Raw genomic sequence first — 21,202 nt, forward strand, 5'->3', positions numbered from 1 at the left:
GGGTAATTAAAAATGTCAGAGATGCAAAGTAACTGCTGATGCATTTCTAAGTTGGTAGCTGTGTATTTTCTCTGAAGGGTTCTGATGAATGTTAACCATTTCTCATTTTTATTTTGCTGGGTTTTGTTTTGTTTTGGCTTCAGCATTCTTGCTCTTGCTATGCTTATTTGTTGAGTTTTGATTCCCCGTGTCACTGTTTCCTTTCACACACATCTCTCAAGGTTTATACAGTGAACAATGTGAGTGTGATAACCAAAATACGGACAGAACATCTGACTGAGGAAGAAAAAAAGAGATATAAAGGTAATCTCTTCCCTTCTCTCTTTCTTTTAAAAATAAATTTATTTATTTTACTTATTTATTTGGCTGCGTTGGGTCTTTGTCGCTGTGTGCGGGCTTTCTCTAGTTGCAGTGAGCAGGGGCTACTCTTCATTGCTGCGCGCGGGCTTCTCATTGCGATGGCTTCTCTTGTTGCAGAGCACGGGCTCTAAGCGCACGGGCTTCAGTAGTTGTGGCACATGGGCTCAGTAGCTGTGGCTCGCGGGCTCTAGAGTGCAGGCTCAGTAGTTGTGGCGCACGGGCTTAGTTGCTCTGCGGCATGTGGGATCTTCCCGGACCAGGGCTCAAACCCATGTACCCTGCATTGGCAGGTGGATTCTTAACCACTGCGCCACCAAGGAAGTCCCCCTTCTCCCCCCTCTTTTTTTTTTTTTTTTTTTTAGCCTAGAGGAAGTCTTTGTTGCCTCTGTTAAATTTGGGGGTTAATGTGATTAGGTCATGCGAATCCAAATTTCCTTTTTATAAAATTTTCCTTAGTCTGACTCATTCTTGGAGGTCCTCGCCTGTGGTTGGCTCCAGCTGTAATTAAAGCCATTCGCAGGGCTTGTTTATGTGTTATGCAGGACAATTGTTGGATTCGGTTGAAAAAGTAGATAAGGATATTGAAAAATATTTATCACTGGAATGAGTGATTTAGTCCAAACTATCACGATGAAAGATTTGGACAGAACTTGGGCTCTGAGCCAAAACATAGCCAATACATGGCTGCCATATCCCAGCTGGCGGGAGGCCGGTTCAGGGCCGTGTGAAGTACCTACCTGCTGTGCCTTGGTCTCCTCAGCAGTGAAATGAGTGCTACCAGACCTGCCTTAGAGTCATCGGGAGGATCAGATGAGCTATTACACGTAAACCTTGAGACTGGGGCTTGCAGCGTGCGGTGAGCGTGTGGCCATTGTTAACTCACACCTCCTCTACCGTTCCCATTAGTCCAGTTTGACAGGTAAGGAAGCTGAGGCCTCCGACCAGCCAAGGTGCAGTTAGAATCCAGATCTGGCTCGTTCCTAAATCCAAACTTTCTCTACTCTTCTGATTGAATTCTTATAACTATTGTTCATCTAGCTTAGAGATCCTAATAAAAAGTGTCCTAGAAAAAGTAAGTTAGGGGCTTCCCTGGTGGCGCAGTGATTAAGAATCTGCCTGCCAATGCAGGGGACACGGGTTTGATCCCTGGTCTGGGAAGATCCCACATGCCGCAGAGGAACTAAGCCTGTGTGCTACAACTACTGAGCCTGTGCTCTAAAGCCTGCGAGCCACAACTACTGAGCCAGCATGCCACAATTACTGAAGCCTGTGTGCCTAGAGCCCGAGCTCCACAACAAGAGAAGCCACCCCAATGAGAAGCCCGTGCACTGCAATGACGAGGAGCCCCTGCTCACCACAACTAGAGAAAGCCTGCACGCAACAACGAAGACTCAATGCAGCCATAAATAAATAAATAAGTATTTTTTAAAAAAACGAAAACAAAAAAGGATAAATTAGCTGATAGCTATTGGGGATGATTTTATTGGCCTGTCCATAGACGGATTTCCTAATGCATGATGGAGAAACATGAAGGTAGGATGAGAATCTTTTTCTATAATCATAATTAAGGTATAATATTCAACATTCAACTTTTCCCTCCTCTGTAGCGGACAGGAACCCACTGGAGTCTTTGCTGGGGACTGTGGAACACCAATTTGGTGCTCAAGGGGTAAGTCGAAGTGTGAGCTTCCAGCACGGTTTAACAGGAGATGACTTTTCTCTGCTTGTGGTGGCATTTACTGAATCCTGAGCAGACCACTTGATTTGAACAGGCTAAAAAGTACTCCCCATCTGGAATCTGAGATATTCTTTTGGAAGAGAATAAGATGAGTGAGTCTTTGAAAATAAAGATTTTAGAGGCAGGTAGTGATTATAGAAATCAGGTGCTTTCTCTCCTGTTTTAAACTAGGCCCTCTCTGTAAAATGGAACTGAAAAAAGGATTCAGGACTTTATATTTTAATAGAGCACCTGAACAAACACTTCCTTTCTCAGTCCTCACAATAACCATATGAAATTGCTGCCGTGGAGGTCACTGCGGGTCAGAAAAATGAAATTACCTTTCCAGCGTCCCAGGCTAAAGAAGGACAGAGCTGGAACCTGAACTCCAAATCTTCCAGATCCCATGTGCTTTCAGATATGTCTGTCTGTCTGTCTTTTTCCTTTCTGTAATCAGGAGATAAAAGGAGAGTGGAGAAATGATTTGAAATGGAGAAATCCATTAGACTTGGTCATGTAGTTTGGTAATCTGTTTGTCAATTTTCTTGTTCTGTGCAGTTAACTTAATAAAAAAAAGTTAATGACTAGAACTTCCTGCTCTGTAGCTGGTTAACATGTCCACCTCAGAGGCTAGGTGCCCTAGGCCTCCACTTGTCAGCATCATTTGGCATTTCTGACTCCCCTGAGTTCTGGCTCGGCAGGACCTCACCACAGAGTGTGCCACCGCCAACAACCCCACAGCCATCACGCCTGATGAGTACTTCAACGAAGAGTTTGATCTGAAGGACAGAGACATCGGAAGGCCGAAAGAGCTGACGATTAGAACACAAAAGTAAGAGAGACTCAGCAGCCGTTGTCAACGGATTCTTGATTGTTTCAGAAGTCGTGCTGTTTTCCAGTGTCATGTTCGGTCCTTCCTCTGTTCCCTTCCTTTAAAAATAATTTCAAATTACTGGAACTTCCCTGGCGGTCCTGTGATTAAGACCCTTCCACTGCAGGGGGCACAGGTTTGATCCCTGGTCTGGGAACTAAGGTCCTACATCCTGCAAAAAAAAAAAAAACAAAAACCCAAAATAACAAAAATTACTTTATCTGATGAAAGGTAACAGTAGATTGCCCATCTTATTATTCGACCTTCTCCAAGTAGAATATAGATTGGATATAAGAATTCCTTATTTATTTTTTTTAACTGTCAACAAGCTTCAGCTGATCAAATGAAATGGTTTCCACCAGCTACCAGTTCTTCCTGCTTGCTATCGATTAAGGCTGTAGCGCAGGTCATTTCCCCTGCTTGCCCGATGACAGGGTGATGCGAGTCCTTTGTGGCTCTAATCCCTTCCCAGCTCAGACGTAGGGGAGGTAAGATGACTGGGAAGGCTGGGGCGTGGGGCATAAGGAAGCTGACGTTGTCTAGCCTACTGCGTAGAAGTAACGCAGTCTCCCTATCTGAGGGAGATGGCCTCAGTCTTTTCTCATCCAATCCGGCAGGTTTAAAGCGATGCTGTGGATGTGTGAGGAGTTTCCTCTGTCTCTCGTGGAGCAGGTCATCCCCATCATTGACCTGATGGCCCGAACTAGCGCGCATTTTGCCCGACTGAGAGACTTCATCAAACTGGAATTCCCACCTGGATTTCCTGTCAAAATAGGTACCGTTCAATAAACCACGGGAGTGCCCATAGGTTCTGCCCGTTTTTGCGGGAGACAGAGTGTGCTTCAGGGAATTGGAGCATCTGAGGCAAAAGAAGCAGACAGTAGACTTAACGGAGGAGGGCAGAGTTATCCTCTAGTTTAATTTGGTTTAAAGAAGTGTCATGATTCTTAGTTCATTTTGCATATTAACATTAGGAGATCCCTCCCCAGCCATCAGTTCTATTTACAGATGGTGCTGACATGAAAAAGGCATAAAAACGTGACACATTCATTGTTTTAATATGAAACCTTACTTAAGTGAAACTTCAAATTAAACTTATTATTTGAGGAAGACAATTGACACTAAGATCCTTTGATACGTTAATATGTTTCTGGGCTTGAATTAGTCTGCGTGATACCACATACAATACATATTACTTGTGAGGAAGTTACATTTTGGATAGTTGTATCCTGGCTCCTGTATCCTGTATCCACTTGAATCCTGGCTCGATCACTTACTGTGATCTAGGAGAAGTCGCTTAACCTCTCTGAATCTCAGTTTTCCCATCTGTATATTGGGAAGGGTTGTTATGATGATTAAATGAAATCATACTTATAAAAAGTACTTGGCATGGTACCAGCATAGTAAGCGCTCAGTAAATGCTGGCTGTTATTCTTCTCAGTAAAGTTTATTTATAAAAGCTTTTATTTTATTAGAAATTCCCTTGTTTCATGTCTTAAATGCACGGATTACATTTGGAAATGTTAATGGCTGTAGCACTGCTGAAGAAACTGTATCTCAAAATGTGGAAGGGACCCCATCTGATTCAGGTAAAAAAAAAAAAAGTTGGATTATGTGATTAAAAAAAACCTCATACATTTAGTCATTATAGTAATTATTCAGTTTGAAATTAGAGTATCTTATGAGTAGATCTCTGTCTTGAATGAAAGAAAATTTTAGATTTAGTTTCAATTAAGTGAAAAAAAGTTTGCAGAATATGTATGACCCCACTCGAATTAAAAAGACAGCCTGTTCTTAAAAAACAACTTTATTGAGGTGTAACGTGTATGTAATAAAATACTCCCATTTTAAATGTAACGGTTCAATGCCTTTTGGCAAATGTATACACCCACGTAACCCCTACCACAGGCAAGATACAGAACATTTCCATCACCCCCCAAAATTTCCTCAGGCTCCTTTGCCATCAATCCAATTCAGATTTTGGATGCTATTGTAAATGGACTTATTTCTTAATTTTATTTTCCAGTTACTCATTGCTAGTATATCGAAATGTAATTGAATTTTTTTTTTTAATTTTTATTGTGGTAAAATAGTGCTCTGTGTCTTAGGCCAGTTGAGGGATATACAGGCCTTTGTTTTATTATTATCATTTTTATTTTAAGTTACAGATATCTTACATCTTCTTTCATATATTTACTATATTTCATAATGAAAAAGGAAAAAAAAACCACATTGGTGTGATTGTGTGATATATACACATCACATTCCTCAAAGGACCCACAAGTAAACACTGGTTACCTCTGGAATTTGGAAATAGGAGACAGGGTGTAGGGAGAGAGATCTTCACTTTTCATTTTACAGTCTTCTGTATATTTTTTGTGTGACTATGCATTTTATTACTAAAAAAAAGTGAAGGCAAAAAGAAAAAAACAGTATTCCAGTACTTTTCTCTGTCAAGATTATTCTTCCTTGAAATCTCTCTTACATAGTAGCCAACCTTGATTTTAATCGTTATAATTTTTTCATTTTTTTAATTAAAAAAAAGTTTTATAAAAAGTTGAAGTGGAAATTTATTTTACTCACTCAGGCACTGTACTGTCACCTTTTGTGTTTCAGCTTCCACTCTCACAAACTTTGAGGTTGATCAGTCTGTGTTTGAAATTCCTGAATCTTACCACGTTCAAGACAACGGCAGAAATGTGTATTTGCAGGATGAAGATTACGAGATAATGCAGTTTGCCATCCAGCAGAGCTTACTGGAGTCCAGAAGAAGCCAGGTGCATTTATCAGAATAAATGGTGGGGCTTGGAAGCTTGGCCTCAGTTTGGCCTCAGTCTTTGGCTAACCTGACAGACTTACTCTAAATGACAAGTTTGGCAAATTCATGGTATTTACATGGGTTATTTTATATTTTATGTACCTGGTCTTTTATAAAAGCTTATGAGACCAGCTGCATAGCCCCAGTCAGCATCATTCACAGGATAGAGCCTGACAGACTTGTCTTTTCCTTATACTCACTGATGTAGCTAATAATCTTCTATCTTTCGGAGCGTGCTATATAACTTCTCAGTGGTGAAACAGTAAATTCTTGCTAGTTTACGCCATCATATTTTCCCTAGAATGTTATCTATGTGTCAGTAGTCTCATACAAAGGTATGTGGATTTTAATCCCAACTTCCTCCCCAATGAAGACCAGTCATTGCGTTGTGGTTGCTCAATAAGAGTGTGATGAAAAGGATGGTTGATTCATTGTTAAAATTGTTTTTCACTCAGATGTTTCATTCTGTGGTAAGGGGCATAATCCCAGACTCTTGAGCACTAAGGAGAGAACAGACCAGCCTGAGAACAGTTGCCTCTTGTCTTCCTATGTGGTTCTTCCTCAAGGCCTCACCTTCCTGGGACCGTCCAGGGCTTGAGGATAGTAACTCCTCTGTCCCCTCCCTCTGTGGCTTCCTGCTCTACTAGAGTGGGATCTGCTTCTCCCTCCACTGCCCTTTGGCGTGGTCCTGGGCTCCTGTTGTCCATTTGTTTGTTCATTGGTTTCTTCTGTCCTTCCATCGTTCATTCGGCAGATGTTTGCACAGTGCCTGCTTTGTGCCAGACTCTGTGCCAGGTGCTGGGAGTTCTTTGATGAAGCAGCCCCAGCGCCTGCCGTCATGGGGCCGCTAAGCTTTGAGAATGGTACCCACACTCCAGTGTCCCCCCAGCTGTGGTTTTTGGCATCCTGGTTTTTTCTGAAGTCTCAGCTTGGGTAACATGAGCCCCGCCTCCCATGGACCCGTTCTTAGAGCCATTCTGTTTTCTGAGGCTGCTGGGCCAAGGGCCAGACCCCAGGGCTGGCATGTTCCCCTTGAGAGAGGCTTCCCTGTCCTAGCCATCACTGTCAATCCAGTATGCGTTTCCTTTTCCTGTTATAAGTGAGCTTATTTTTTCCCCCAATAGCTACTTAAACCTTGTCGGCCATAAATTTTGAGAAGAGGAGTAGCCAAAGACGACTAATAATGAGTTATGTATTCCAGTCTTGCTCTAGAAGAATTAGCTGCTTTGTTCATTGAAACTTGGCCTGAGGTTGAGTTGTTTTTAATAGATTGACAGCTACCACCTTCTCATACTTGATATCAAATCAAGCAAGGTAGTGGACCATATACTATCTGACATTTGGGTGTCATTTTAGAGATAACCCCAGTCTCTATTGATTTTTCACACAGTTTTGTGGATAATGGACTTGTAAATATTCTTAATCTTGTTCTTGCTGCTTTCCTTTTGTTATCAGTACAACAGTTTATTCCTTCTAAGGGGTATTCGTGTCTGTCACATGTCTTTCCTAGGAGCTTTCAGGACCAGCTTCTAGTGGAGGGACTGGCCAGGCACATACCTGTGACGCCCAGGATGAGAGGTGACTGAAGTGACTCTTGATTATTGACCCGAGGTTGGCACAGGCGCTTAGGACACTCGGCAGTGGGCCTGGCAAGAGAGACTTGATACAATGTCAGCTCTCTTGCTTCCTCTTGGGGCAATTCCTCATAAAAGGAGCTCTGAACTCTCGGGGGCTGAGCTTCCAGGAACTGGTGATAGAATTGCTGACCAGTTCACTAACCATTGCCGTGGGCAGAAAGGCACCCAGTAAATGTTTTCTGATCGGTCTGATCTTCTGCGAAGAACGTATGATCACAGAGGGTCTAGGTGCCGTCAGTGGGAAGTTTATACAGTGTTAAGGACGGTGCCACTTTGGGGAAGGGCTACAGAGATGATTAGATTATTATTATTATTATTTTTTGGCTGCACCATGTGGCTTGTGGGATCTTACTTCCCAGACCAAGGATCGAACCTGTGCCCTCAGCAATGAAAGCTTGGAGTCCTAACCACTGGACTGCCAGGGAATTCCCAGATTATCTGTTTTAAAAGGGGTTAAACTGGAAAGATTCATTTTACAAAGCATTTTCCTGTAGTTTGGGCACATATGAAAACCTGTTGAAGTTGGGTTTTGCTTTAAAATAGATCCAGGTTCAATTCCTAGCCCCATCACTTAGTGGCTGGGTGATCTCGGGCAGGTATGTACCTGCATCCAGCACCTGCACCCCCAGAGTTACATGGGATCGATGGCATCATGTACAAGAGGGGACAGGAAGCGCCGGGCTCGGCGCACACTGGGTCCGCAGTTAAGAAATATGGCTGCTGCTGCTGCTGCTGCCACGATGACGATGTTAAAACAGTTTCTCTGCCCCATGTCGTTCTCACGCAGGGCTGTCCAGGAGAGCCTCCCCTCCGACTCTGAAGGCCTGTGCCCCGGCGCCTCCCGTGAGACCAGCCGTTTTGACAGCGACCTGCAGCTGGCCATGGAGCTCTCCGCCAAAGAGCTGGAGGAGCACGAGCTGCGGCTGCGGGAGGAGGAGGCGGAGCTGCAGCAGGTCTTACAGCTGTCGCTCACCGAGAAGTAGTCCTTCCTGCCTCCCACCCAGAGGCTCTGTCCGCACGCGGGCCCAGGGACTGCGCCTCACACGATGCAGCATCGGACCCTGCTTTCCACAGAGGTGCGGGGCCAGGGCCCCCCGGGGCCACCCGCGACGCTCCCCGGTGAACGGGCTGGCGGCCAGCGGCCCCATCTCCAGGCTTGAGGGGAGGAGAGCGTCCTCACTTTCCATAGCTGTACTGGCTTGCAGGTCACGTTTTTACTACCAGCTTTAGATAAAAACCCAATCCCCAATCCCACCCCGCAGGTTTGTACATTAATTTTTATCAAGGAGTGATAACAAAACAAGTTCTTGCGGAGTCAGGGTGCTTTTATATATGAGAGCAGCAGCCTTTGCAGAGTGTGGTGTATGAGAACTTGGGAGACACTTCTGTACAGTTCACCAAAGAAATGGATCATTTGTGCCCTTCTGCTTTTCTATTTTTACCTTTCTACAGGGTTTCTAGGGCACTGTCACTGTTCTACTCCATCCCCACCTTATTCCACTCCTTCCACACCCAGCTAGAGAGGAGATAAGTACAGGATCTATTTTACTTTAGGGTTAACTATTTGCATCAAATTAAGATATACAGATGCCAACAGACGTTGCCTTAGCCTTAAAAATTACTAATGGTTTCAAACCACCTCACTCCACTTTGAGGGATCTGATTTGAATTTGTAAAGGCAGTTCCTTTGAGAGCAGGATCCTCCAGGCTAAATCCAAGGCAGCTAATCCTGGCCCTGGAGGAGCCGCTAGTAGAGCCCGAGGCTTGTTACTGAAGTGGGCAGGCTGACCAAAGGATCACCAAACCAGGGGTGTGTTCCAGGCCGCCTCTGGTGAAGGGTCTCCATGCAGAGGCCTAGGAAGACCTCACTACGTGCCCTGGGCGCACCTGAGAGGAAGGGGTGGGCTTGAAACTAGAAAGGGAGCTACAAACGGAACTCAGTGGCTCTGTATTCAAAAGGGAAAATGATGATTCTACGTTACTTTTTAGAGTTCAAATCAACATCTTTCTGGATGAATATATTTTTTAACAGAATCTTTTTATTATTTTTAAAAGATATAAAAATGACTACTCCCATCAGTAGCAATACAAGGTTATACATTTTAACCAGATTTTCTCAGGCCTTTTTTGGATACCCTTAGTAGTTAACTATTTTGTCTAACCCTTCTGTAAATAACCACCGCACAACATAGAGAACCTGGGGAATACGGCCGAGGGCACCCTCACTCCAGCCCGGCCCATGGATTCATTCCTACAGGCTGCACTGAAATCACCTAGTAACAATATCCTCCTCCTCTGTTTTGCGTCCATTTCCTGTCTGTTGCGCTGCTTTGGGACGGGAAGGGAAACAGGAACTACCGGTCCATTTAACGGCTGTATATACAGTTAGCGTTGCCAATGAAACGTTCCCAAAGAATTGTGCTTTTGATTCCATGTGACCATCTGCCTTTCTTTTCATGGTCTGACCAAAATTCCTTCTCTGCACACGAGGCCAGTATATGCAGCATCATGTTTGTTTCAGATACACGGTTAGCATTTTGTTTACTTGGCGTTTACCTTGAGCCAAGATACGTCTTGGGAATGGCTGCAGTTAGGCCCCATCGTTTACTCACTAAGGTGAACAGAGGTAATCTCTGTTTGCATTCCATTGTTCTGCTTCCCCATGTCTTTGACTTTCTCCCCAGGAGGTCAGTTAACAAGGGACTGAACTTTGTGTCACTGTCACAGCAGTTTTCGATATGTGTTCACTCTTAAAATACAAATAAAGACTGCTTCCTTAGAGGGTGCTCGTACAATATTCTAGACAGCCTTTGAGTCTTTTTTTCTCTTCACATTTTTCTAGTCCCTTCCTGTTATGTATGTTACTGGAACATTAGAATTCCTCCCAGTCCTCGCTCGTGTGTGACAAAGGTGGCACAGTCCTCTCAGTGTCCTGCCCAAGTCACACGGTCCACACGCCCGCACGCTAGTCCTTTCAAATGGAAACTCCAAAGCCAGCATTGGGCCGCTCTGAGTACCTCTGCAGCCCTGGAGAGGGACTGTCTCTTGTGGAGTGCTGGAAGCCAAGCCAACATTAGATCTCTCTAATCTCAGTAAATCTGCTGTCTCCTTTCTTGGAAGTTCAGGTGATGATTCAGCCTCCTGGACTTGCCGTACACCTGAATATGTTGGTAATAAAACAAAAAAGGCAGTGACCAGTAAAAACTGTTTGGGTTCCGGAAATGAGGCCTTGGTATTTCCAGAAGTTGTGAAGGATCTGCTTTGGGGTGGGGTGGGGTGGGGTGGGCGGGAAGTAAGCAATATTTTGAGCATTGTGAAAACTGTTACTCTTCTTAGGTCAAGACAAGCCATACCTATGGCTTATTTCATTAAACTAATAGTTTCTAACTTTATCTTCAGGGTTTATTAAAGCTTGGGTGGACCATTACCAGCAGTAAACTTTCATGGAGCAACTTCCACACATAAGACAGTGCTGGGAATTAAGTACAGTCCTCCCTCACTGTCTGCAGGGCCGTGTTTCCGGGATGCCCCATGGATACCAAAACCCTGTGGAAGCTCAAGTCCCTTATAAAGTGTCATGGTATTTGCATATAACTTACTGTATCCTCCTGAACATTTCAAATCATCTCTAGATCACATACCTGATACAATGTAAATTATATAAGTAGATACAAATACAATGTAAATGCTAATGTAAATAGTTGCTGGTGTGAGGCAAATTCAAGTTTTGCTTTTCAGAACCTTCTGGAATGTTTTTTTCCCCAAATATTTTTAATCTGTGGTTGGGTGAATCCACGGATGTGGTGGGCTGACTGGGTAACAAAGTTCCTAAGATACACAAACAAGCTCATCACACCATGCTGGATGAGAGGTGTCAGGGCAAAGTCTGCTCTAAATAATGATAGGAAAGAGACCATAACCACCAGCTTGGTCCCAGTTTCCTCCTGAACGCAGATGACATCAAAGATGATGAGTTGGACTACAGCAACTTCAAATGGCTGCAGTGCCGTGAATGATGGAGTTCAAAGTCCAAGCTAGGCCCATGTCTAGAAATGAGTGTGGCTATAAGATTGAGATCCTGTGGGAAAAACTGTAATCCACTAATAAGACTCCAAGCCCCTACTCTCAAGCAGCACCTGCAGACTTCTTAATCTCAACTTTAAAGAAAGTTAAAATAGTGTTTGCTAAAATAACTTGTTTTTATGATTGGTGTAAATTAGTCGAATGTGTTAGGGGACTTGTTACAGTTCAGTTTAGGAAAACTAGGGTTCAGCCACTGCCGCTCTGCACTCCTGAAGATGAAGATCAGGAGAATAATTCCACTTGAAAATAGCAATTGGTCAACCTCTGGTGCATAGATGTTTTCAGTTTATTGCTCTCTCGCTCCTGGAATTGATGTTGTCATCTTTACTCGTTTCTCTGAAATAAGCTTTTTTCTACAAAGGTTATTCTTTGTCCTACTTTTGACTGAAATCTCATACTTAACAGACAGTAACACTGGGATGATGATGCAGGCTGGGTTTTGGATCTGTATGCGGAATAACTATTGTTTCAGAAAACTGAACATGATCCAGTTACCTGGCTGGTGATTACTGGGCAAACGGCAGGTTACAAGGTTTATGGGCCTGACAAGTTTTTACCGTTTCCTTTTAAAATTCTAAAAATGGCAGTAAGTTTTTAGGCAGATACCAATACATGGCATCCCAGATGAGGCGGGGATGTGGGCTCCTGGGACTTAACTCTGTCCGTGCCAGAGTCTCAGAATCCCAGTCACTCCTCCCTCCGGTCAATAACCACGGGCTTCCAAGGCACAGGCCAACTGTGGTGACCCCACCTCCATCTGTGTTACTTTTCACATCATTTGATCCTCACTATAATAGAGAAAGATAAAGTGTGTATATCACTGTTTCACAGATGAGAAAACTGAAGCTCTAGAGAAGTTAAGCCTGTTTATAACTGGAGCTGGGACAAGAATCCAGGTCTTCTGGCCCCTGGCCCAGCCTGAGAGATTACTTACAGTCAGTTTTCTGAAATAATCAATAGCTTGCCTTGGGGCAGTAGTGTTATTTCACATATTAATTTAAAATTGCACTTCACAGTGCCTCAAGAGATTAAATCAGATTCAAGTGTGTGCACACACACCCCTACCTGCATTTTAAATGCTTGGAAAATAATTACTAGGAATAAAACAGCACATAAGATTTTACTTTAGTTTTAATGGACATTTTGCTCAAAAGCACGTTTCAGTGACTCAGTGTTAGGGTTACAAACAAAATCCTTAAGTCAGTTACTGTATCCCACATCAGTTATTTCACATTAAGTGCCGGTTGTTAAAAACAAAATCAGTGCTGTGCTTGAATGGAGCACAAACAAGACAAGCATTTTAATTTAACAACAAAGTTAAACCCAGCACCCTTAAAATAAAATAAATACTGTATGTACGAAAGTATTTCCATGGGGGAAAATTCCAGTTCACCAACAGTGCAAGTGAATAGCAGCATTTTCAAAGTTGAAATTAAACTGTGTAAACACACACCCACCCGCCACAGTGAACACACACTTCTGTAGCCCCTCCCCACCCAGGGCGGAAAAGAGGTCCTGCGGAGTCTCTTTTAGATTCCGAATCAGAAAAGCTGCCCTGACTTCTAGGCCAAGGGCTGGGAAGACTTTAAGTGCAGGACAAGGAGATCAACGTGTTTGAATGGGACCAATTCTTTTTCAGATGGGCCAAGTGCTAACACTTCCAGCCACCCCCAGTGCCTCCCAGCCCAAGGGTGCCCGTGGTCACAGGCCTAGCTGGTGTGACCCCAACTTCAGTGGAGGCGTCTGAGTGCAGAGCTCCGTGCAGAGTGAGGAGTGGTGGCCTGTGTTCCCCACAGCTGACACTGCTTTGCAAACGGGGCATCTAGGCCAACTCGGGATAATTAAAAACATTTGGGATTCTTAACCCATTGTGACCAAATGGTTCTTAAGCAGGGAATGTCTACATGTTAAGTCTTACTCTTCTTAATATTTTCAAGCATTAATGATTATTCCTTTCCAGTGTGGATTTTACATCACTCACAAAGTCATGTTTTCTTTCTCGTGAACACTCCAACTTTACACTGAACCTTGGAGCTTCAGGTCTTACTTTCAACAGGTACAGCCAGATATAAAAAGAAACACTGAGAAGCAGGCTCAAGTGGCCAAATACTTGCATTACAGTGTTAGGATAAGGTAATGGCTAGATGTTTTTTCTAAATCATTCAGCATTTACCAACTGTCCAGACCGATGATCGTTTCCAAGCAGTTAAGTTCTGATTCCACCTTCTCCACTGACCCATGTGCAACACGACTTATTCTGCTCCCAAAGGCTCGTGGGAGGGCTGGCTTGGCCATCACCGGCGCCGAATGGGCTTGTAGACGCAAAATGCCATAAGGATCACGGTCACCAGCAGGATGCTGAAAATAGTTCCCATCAACACTGCAAAAGGAAAACAGGTTACCTCCTAACGGCAGCTTCAGGTTCTGTAAGTTGTCCACTGACAACGATTTGCCAAATGCCACTTGGTGCCAGGCACTTTGCCAGGTGTCGGGGAAGCAGCCATGACAGACCCTCTCTGGGGGTGTCGCCATGCACGTGAGGAGAGAACGTAAATGACAGCATTTCACACAGCTTTTAAGTGCCATGAGGAAGACAGTAATGTGAGAGTGCTGGGAGTGGTGATGGAGGAAGCAAGTGAGGAGGGGACAGACAAACTGGGGCCTTAATGGGAGGAAGGAGCCGGCCATGTGGAGATCTGCATGCCCAAGGATCAGCTAATGAAAGCACCTGAGGCCAGAACAAGCCAGAAAGTCAATGAACAGGAAGGAGGCAAGTGTGGCTGTGAGGAAGGAGTGAAGGAAAAAAGGCGGGGAATGAAGCCAGAGAGGAAGGCTGCAGCCAGTTCATGCAGAGCCTTGTAGACCATGAAGGAAACATGGATTTTATTCTAAGTTTAAAGACAGGGTTGTAGGCAAAGAATGACATGATCTGATTTAGTCGGGAAATAAGATCCCTCTGGGACTTCCCTGGTGGTCCAGTGGTTAAGAATCTGCCTTCCAATGCAGGGGACGCGAGTTCGATCCCCTGTCAGGGAACTAAGATCTCATGTGCCACAAGGCAACTAAGCCAGTGCACTCTAGGGCCTGCATGCCACAACTACTGAGACTATGTGCTGCAACTACTGAAGCCCACGTGCCTAGAGCCTGTGCTCCTCAACAAGAGAAGCTACCACGATGAGAAGCCCACGCACCGAAATGAAGAGTAGCCCTTACCCGCCACAACTAGAGAAAACCTGCACGCAGCAACGAAGACCCGATGGAGCAAAAAATAAATTTTAAAAAAAGGTCTCTGTTAAACAAAATCTATGACTTACATGAGTTAGATGTCATACCTCAAAATAGCCCCTGTTACCTAAATACCTGCCCTAATTTTTTTTTTAAACAAACTTATTTATTTTAATAAATAAGTTGCTTAGTTGCTCCACAGCATGTGGGATCTTCCCAGACCAGGGATCGAACCCGTGTCCCCTGCATTGGCATGTGGATTCTCACCCACTGTGCCACCAGGGAAGTCCCTGCCCTAATTTTTTTTTTTTTTTTTTTTTTTTTCAGTACGAGGGCCTCTCACTGTTGTGGCCTCTCCTGTTGCGGAGCACAGGCCCCGGACGCACAGGCTCAGCAGCCATGGCCCATGGGCCCAGCCGCTCCACGGCATGTGGGATCTTCCCGGACCAGGGCACGAACCCGTGTCCCCTGCATCGGCAGGCGGACTCTCAACCACTGCGCCACGAGGGAAGCCCCTGCCCTGATTTTTAAAGTTCAGAATTCCATGAGTTTCTAAGGCTCTGACTACAATTGGACCTAAAGCTGTCTTATTCCATTTAAACCAATTTTTTTGCGTTTTGGAAAGGCTCTAAAAAAACAAAACAAAAACAAAAACCTCCAAAGCAGGAATGCAGGGGACTAGAATTGGAGAATGGAAGTCTTGCCTGAATGGCAGGCCCTGGCAGAACCGTTAAGACTACTTAGGTCCTTCCTTATGGTCACTTCCCCTTTTCGAGCCTCATTCTCTACCCTATAACATGGGGCAAGTGAAACCCATCTCACAAGGCCTAGATATCAATGTCATTAAAATAATGAATTTCAAGTGAAATGTTTTTGTAGTGTTTTGTAACTATTCTAATACTGCATTTTTTTTTTAAGATTGAGTTAACACTGTCACATGGAATCTATTGTTTTAAGTATAATAATTAAAGTGGCCAGCATATTCTAAAAGAATCCGAAAATCTTAGCCTTGGAAGGGTCCCAAAAGACATTTGATCCAGCTTTTCACTGCATGTGAACATTTTTTCTACAATATTCCTGGTAGTTCCAACTCTTATTTGGAATACTTCTGTGACATTTGTTTGTCAACCAACCAAAATATTGGAAAATTAGAAAAGCATATCCACATCATTACTGTTTTATCTGTCAACTGTATCTTATTCAAATAAATCTCATTTTAGAGCTCAAAAATTTTTTCATATTTTTTATGAAAAGCGCTCAACACAGTGCCGGACAGATAATAAGCACATGATAAATGAAAGCCATTATTACCACCAAGACAGGCAGTGCAGCACAGTGGTCAAGAACGCAGGGTTTGGGATTAGACTGTCTGGGTTCCTGTCTACACTTACAGGCTACGTGACCTTACAGAAGTTACAGTCTCTCTGTGTCTGTTTCCTCTTCTTTAAAAATGGAGATAAAAATACCCACTGCACAGAATGGTCTAGGGCAGTGTTTCTCAAAGCTGTGGTAAAGGACTAGTTTTTGTAACTTTTAGTCTGTCCCAGGCCACTACCTAGCCCTACTGTGTATGACTAATTAGCAGCTCCCTCTACCTAGAAAGCATTCCGGGTTAGGGACCTAGAAGTGGTTTCGAGTTGCTTGGATGTTGCAACAATGTCAAACCGTTAAATTTCTAAACAATCTCAAATGCTGTAAGACATCTCTTTGCAGATAACAAATAGTTTGCAGACTTCACTGCTCTGCCACCACACTTTGAATAGTACTGTTCTCAACCAGTGGGATTTTGCCCCAGTGGCAAAATCCATTTGGCAAATGTCGAGAGACATTTTGATTATCTGGACCCGGAGTGGGGTGTGCTACTGGCATCTAGTGGGTAAAGGCTGGGGACGCTGCTAAACATCTTACAGTGCTCAGAACAGTGTGTGCTCACAATAGTATGTTCCCCACCCCCTAACAAAGAATCATCTGGTCCAATATGTCAGTAGTACCTAGGTTGAGAAATCCTGTTCTGAAGGATTAAGCAGGATAATGTATGGAAACCACTTAGCAGAGTGCTACGGACACAGTTAAGTGGTCAATACATGACAGACAATGAGTTCATGGAGAGTCAAGGTAATCCAGAAACAAACTATGTAGCAGCTTTGCAGATATACAGACATACCAATGACGTTCAGCGCAAAGAAAGGACTTTGGCAGAACAAGATTCAGAGTTATTGTTTAGTTTGCCAAGCTTTAAGCTCCAGGGCCCCTTCCAAAGCCATGTACGCCCATATGTACGTATGTATGTGTGTATATATATGTGCATGCTGATGACATCCTCCCAAAAGGTATGTTTCAAGCCCCACAAAACTTAGGTTCTCCTACTGGCCTCCACCACTTCCTAGCTGTGTAACCTTGGACAAAGAACTTCACCTCTCTGAGTTTCACTTCCCTTATCTGTAAACAGGGCTGAAAACCGTACCTTTCTGATTATCTTACTGTGAGGCTGAAATAAACTCACGTACACAAAGTGCTTAGTACAACACGGTATATAGGAAATGCTCAACAAATGCCAGTTATCATTATGACTGTGACTATTAGTTCCATTAGAAAAGAAGAAGGGATGGGGTACATATCATGCGCCGTATTGCCTAGCTTGGGCCCACAGAGCCACACAGGAGGGGACCCAGATTGTGACCCGGGTCATTCATGCAACCAGCATGTATCAAGCCCACCGAAGACCAGGCCTTCCGCTGAACCGCAGCTCAGGTCTCTGTCCCAGGCCTTCGGAGAGAGAGGGTCGCACCTGCACCGCCTGCCCCCACACGGCCGCCGCCGTCCACCCGCGCGTGCGAAGCTCCGGCTGCCTGGAACTGCAAAAGCGCAGACCCGACCCCGCCGCCCGCCCGCCCACGGCCGCTCACCCAGGTTCTGCCCACGCAGCACCGCATACGGCCGGCTCCGCTCCGGCGGCTCCACGGGGCTCGGGGCCTCCGCCTGTCCCAGCAGGAGGCTGCACAGTCCGAGGCAAAGCCACCGCCAACCTGGATGCAACATCTTCCCTAACCAGCAGTGGAGAGCTACCCACTTCCGCCGGAAGCCCCGCCCCGGTTACCTCTCGCGCACCGCCTTCCGTCGCACCGGGCGCGCGTCGTTGCCAGGGTAACTGTACGTCCCGGCCAGAGTTCGGCCCTCACCAAGCTTCCTCCCGACTCCACGTTTCTCCAGGACCAACGTTTCCGCCCGGGCCAATTTTCAGGGGGACCACCGTTCCGTCGCGGCAACGTCCACCTCGATCCCAGTTCCGCCCCGACCAAAGTTTCCCTCTTAGAGTTCTAGGCGGGCCTCTTCCAGAGAGGTTTCTTAGGTCCATTTTGGACCTATCGAAGGTATTTTACAAATCCGTGTATTTTCTTAGTAAATCTCCACCACAGGCCTGAGAAATAGACACTGTATTCCTATCTTACAAATGCCACCTTCTCAGGGAGTGTTTACCTGGACATCTTTTGCTGAAATTGCAGCCCTTCCACTCCCTCGATATATACACTCCCTACTCTTTTGCCGCTTTCATCCCCTCTTAACTTCTCCCCATTTACCCTATACATTTAACCTACATTTTGTTATTTTGTGATGTTGACTGGAGAAAAAAGAAATCACAAGGTGAGAGTTGTGAGTTAAGTTTTATTTGTGGCAAAATGAGGACCTGCTCTGAAGAGGTGGGGGGACAGGTTGCTATATATATGATTTTAGTGAAGGGGGATAGGTGCAATCAAGCACACGTTTTGGCAGAAGGTTGCTGCCAGTCACGAGGAACAGATGTCTCTGTCAATGATTTTAGTGCTTTCCTAGATTTAAGATGCAAGAAATTGGGTTCATAAAGCCTTCTCCTGAACAAGATCTAACTACCTAAAGGCCTGTTCTGCCAGTTTTTCCCAGAGCACAGAGTGCCACATTCCTGATCTCTTCCCTGAACTCCTTTCAGGGTGTGTTGAAGGTCAGTGACTGCAGTGGCTAGTGACGTCATCCTCGTAGAGGCAGATGGCGAGAGACAATCTTTAGTAGGCACTGGGTACCTGCTATCATCCTAGAATGTAAGGTCCATGAGGGCAGAGATTTGTTCTTGTGCACTGTTGTTTCATAGCCTGGAAGAGTAGCATATTATGTTCCATGAATGTTGGCTGAATAAATGAGGAAACAGCTTAGTTAAGTGTTTGGCCCAATGCTGCACAGAATAATACCTGGGTCAAGGTATTGTTGACCTAGGTATTGTTCTGCGTATTTTACCATTCGCTGAGACGATGAAACCAACACAGAAGAAAGGAGCTCTGAGATGATTGCAGAGATGGAAATGAAGTCTGATGACATTGAGCATCTAGCCCCAGACACCTGGGCTAGACTTTGCAGTCACTTGACCCAGTAAGTTTCTTTCTTCCTTCTTCCCTTCCTTCCTTCCTTCCCTCCTTCCTTTCTTTTTTGCTTTAGTTTCTTTGTTGAGTCAGGTGGCTGTGATTTTCACCCCAAAGGATCCTGACCTGGTAGACCTGCAGAAACCTGAGTTGAACAAGAAGTATCCCAACTATTTTAGCAAAGAGAGTGACTGTCTCAATTGTTGACCTGTCCTTTCAGCTAAAGTAGGACCCAGCCATCTTTGCTCTCACTTCCTCCCTCTCATGTCCTTAATTCATTTCAGTGCATGTTGACATGAAACAGGAATTCCACATATGACCTTCATGTCCTTTTAGAGCATTTTTCTTACTTGGGCACTTGAGATTGCATTTTCAAAATGTTAAAACCCCAGGAGAAGTAGAGTGTCAAATAATGACAAGAGACTGGCTTCCAAGAAACTTATATATTTAAAATACAGCTGCAAAATGTATATTTTCACCTACATTTAGAGCAGGGAAGCAGCTGTCCTCTCCTGTACCATTTTTCCTTTATATTGTTAATCAAGGTTGCCTTTTTCATTTTCCTCAAACAGAATCATGTTTATGCTCCTGTGTCCTGAGACAAGGTGAAATTTAGCTTCATCAACATTCTAATTTTAAAGCCATCGACTTGGCAACTTTCGCCCTCCGTCATTTTGAGTACATCTACTTCAAGCACTTTGAAAGTTGCATCTATTTTTGTTTGTTTGATGACACTGAGTCACAATTCTATTCCAGAGAACTATGTCCCTGGCCAGGGGGATTTCTGTGTAAAGGAACATAAATGACATTCCAAAGTTAGTGTTAAGACTCAGGAACTAACTCCTAAAACTAGTAAACCATTTGGAATCTGGGACTAAACACTTTTTTAAAAAATAAATTTATTTTAATTTTTTTTTTTGGCTGCGTTGGGTCTTCGTTGCTGTGAGTGAGCTTTCTCTAGTTGCAGAGAGCAGGGGCTGCTCTTTGTTGTGCTGCCGGGCTTCTCGTTGTGGTGGCTTCTCTTGTTGCAGAGCATGGGCTCTAGGCACGCGGGCTTCAGTAGTTGAGGGCTTCAGGAGTTGCGGGCTTCAGTAGTTGCGGGGCGTGGGCTTAGTTGCTATGCGGCATGTAGGATCTTCCCAGACCAGGCCTTGAACCCGTGTCCCCTGCATTGGCAGGTGGATTCTTAACCACTGTGCCACCAGGGAAGCCCATGTCACTAAACACTTTCAATCAACAGGAAACATTCTCCTCTCCCCCTAGCTCCAGGCAACCATTATTCTATGTTCTGTGTCTATGGATTTGCCCAATCTGGACATTTCATATAAATGGAATCATATGATATGTTATATATGTTTTTTGACTGGCTTCTCTCCCTCAGACACATGAAGGAGACATGCTTATGTCCACCTGGAGGCCTGTACAGAATCATTCATCCTGCATCATTCTGAGTAACCACCATGAGAAACGACACAGGGTATGTAAGACGTAGAGGAAGTAAACTTATTGTGCTTATACGTACAATGTTATATACTGAGACAGCAATTCAGAATAAATTCTTGCTTCTCATAACAACATCGATGAATTCCAGTACTATTCAGACATAATATTCAGGCAGATACAAAGGTGTTCATACTTGTGTTTCCATTTATTTGATGTTGAAAGCAGAGAAATATAAAGTATAGTGGTCATAGTCAGAACATTGGGTTCCTTTGGGGGGTTGCTGACTGGGAAATAGCAAAAACAATGCTGTCTAGGTGTTTCAGAAATTCTTTATATTGATTTGGATGTTGGCAGTACACACATTTATGTTTATAAGAAGTCATCAAGTTGTATACTTAATATCTGTGCACCATATAATATGTAAAGCAGCCATCGAATAAAAAAAGATACCGAGAATATTTTTCTCACAAAGCAAACTTCTGGCCCTGGTGTCTTCCTCTGAATTCTTCCGAATATTTAAGAGGAATAATGCCAGTCTTGAACACAATCTTCCAGAGAAGAGATTTAGAGGAACCACACCCAGACTGTTTTTATCAGATCAGGAGAATTTTGATACCATCTTAGCAATAGACATTGCAGGAAAGGGGAATTACAGGCCAA

At 44.3% G+C, this 21,202-nt stretch overlaps 2 protein-coding genes across 2 annotated transcripts in view; one reads left to right on the plus strand and one right to left on the minus strand.

The window, feature by feature from the left end:
* The window catches only part of ANKRD13A (ankyrin repeat domain 13A), a 39,861-nt gene extending 29,670 nt beyond the window's left edge, over positions 1–10,191 (plus strand). The window contains exons 8-15 of the mRNA XM_082853509.1: positions 222–303; positions 1,968–2,029; positions 2,779–2,909; positions 3,566–3,723; positions 4,424–4,537; positions 5,565–5,725; positions 7,277–7,344; positions 8,191–10,191. Coding sequence (XP_082709635.1) covers positions 222–303; positions 1,968–2,029; positions 2,779–2,909; positions 3,566–3,723; positions 4,424–4,537; positions 5,565–5,725; positions 7,277–7,344; positions 8,191–8,386 — 972 coding nt within the window. The 3' untranslated portion in view covers positions 8,387–10,191. The remainder of the gene's footprint in view (positions 1–221; positions 304–1,967; positions 2,030–2,778; positions 2,910–3,565; positions 3,724–4,423; positions 4,538–5,564; positions 5,726–7,276; positions 7,345–8,190) is intronic.
* A 2,447-nt stretch (positions 10,192–12,638) lies between these two features.
* On the minus strand, positions 12,639–17,752 carry LOC309970421 (uncharacterized protein C12orf76 homolog). The gene is made up of 2 exons (XM_082852818.1): positions 17,618–17,752; positions 12,639–13,866 (listed from the first exon to the last, which is right to left on the minus strand). The coding sequence occupies exons 1-2, from the start codon at positions 17,748–17,750 to the stop codon at positions 13,781–13,783; spliced, it is 219 nt and encodes a 72-aa protein (XP_082708944.1). The 5' UTR covers positions 17,751–17,752; the 3' UTR covers positions 12,639–13,780.
* Positions 17,753–21,202: the final 3,450 nt, after the last annotated feature.

The sequence above is a fragment of the Leucopleurus acutus genome (genome assembly GCF_964270905.1).
Source record: "Leucopleurus acutus genome assembly, chromosome: 13".
Classification (NCBI taxonomy): Eukaryota; Metazoa; Chordata; class Mammalia; order Artiodactyla; family Delphinidae; genus Leucopleurus; species Leucopleurus acutus.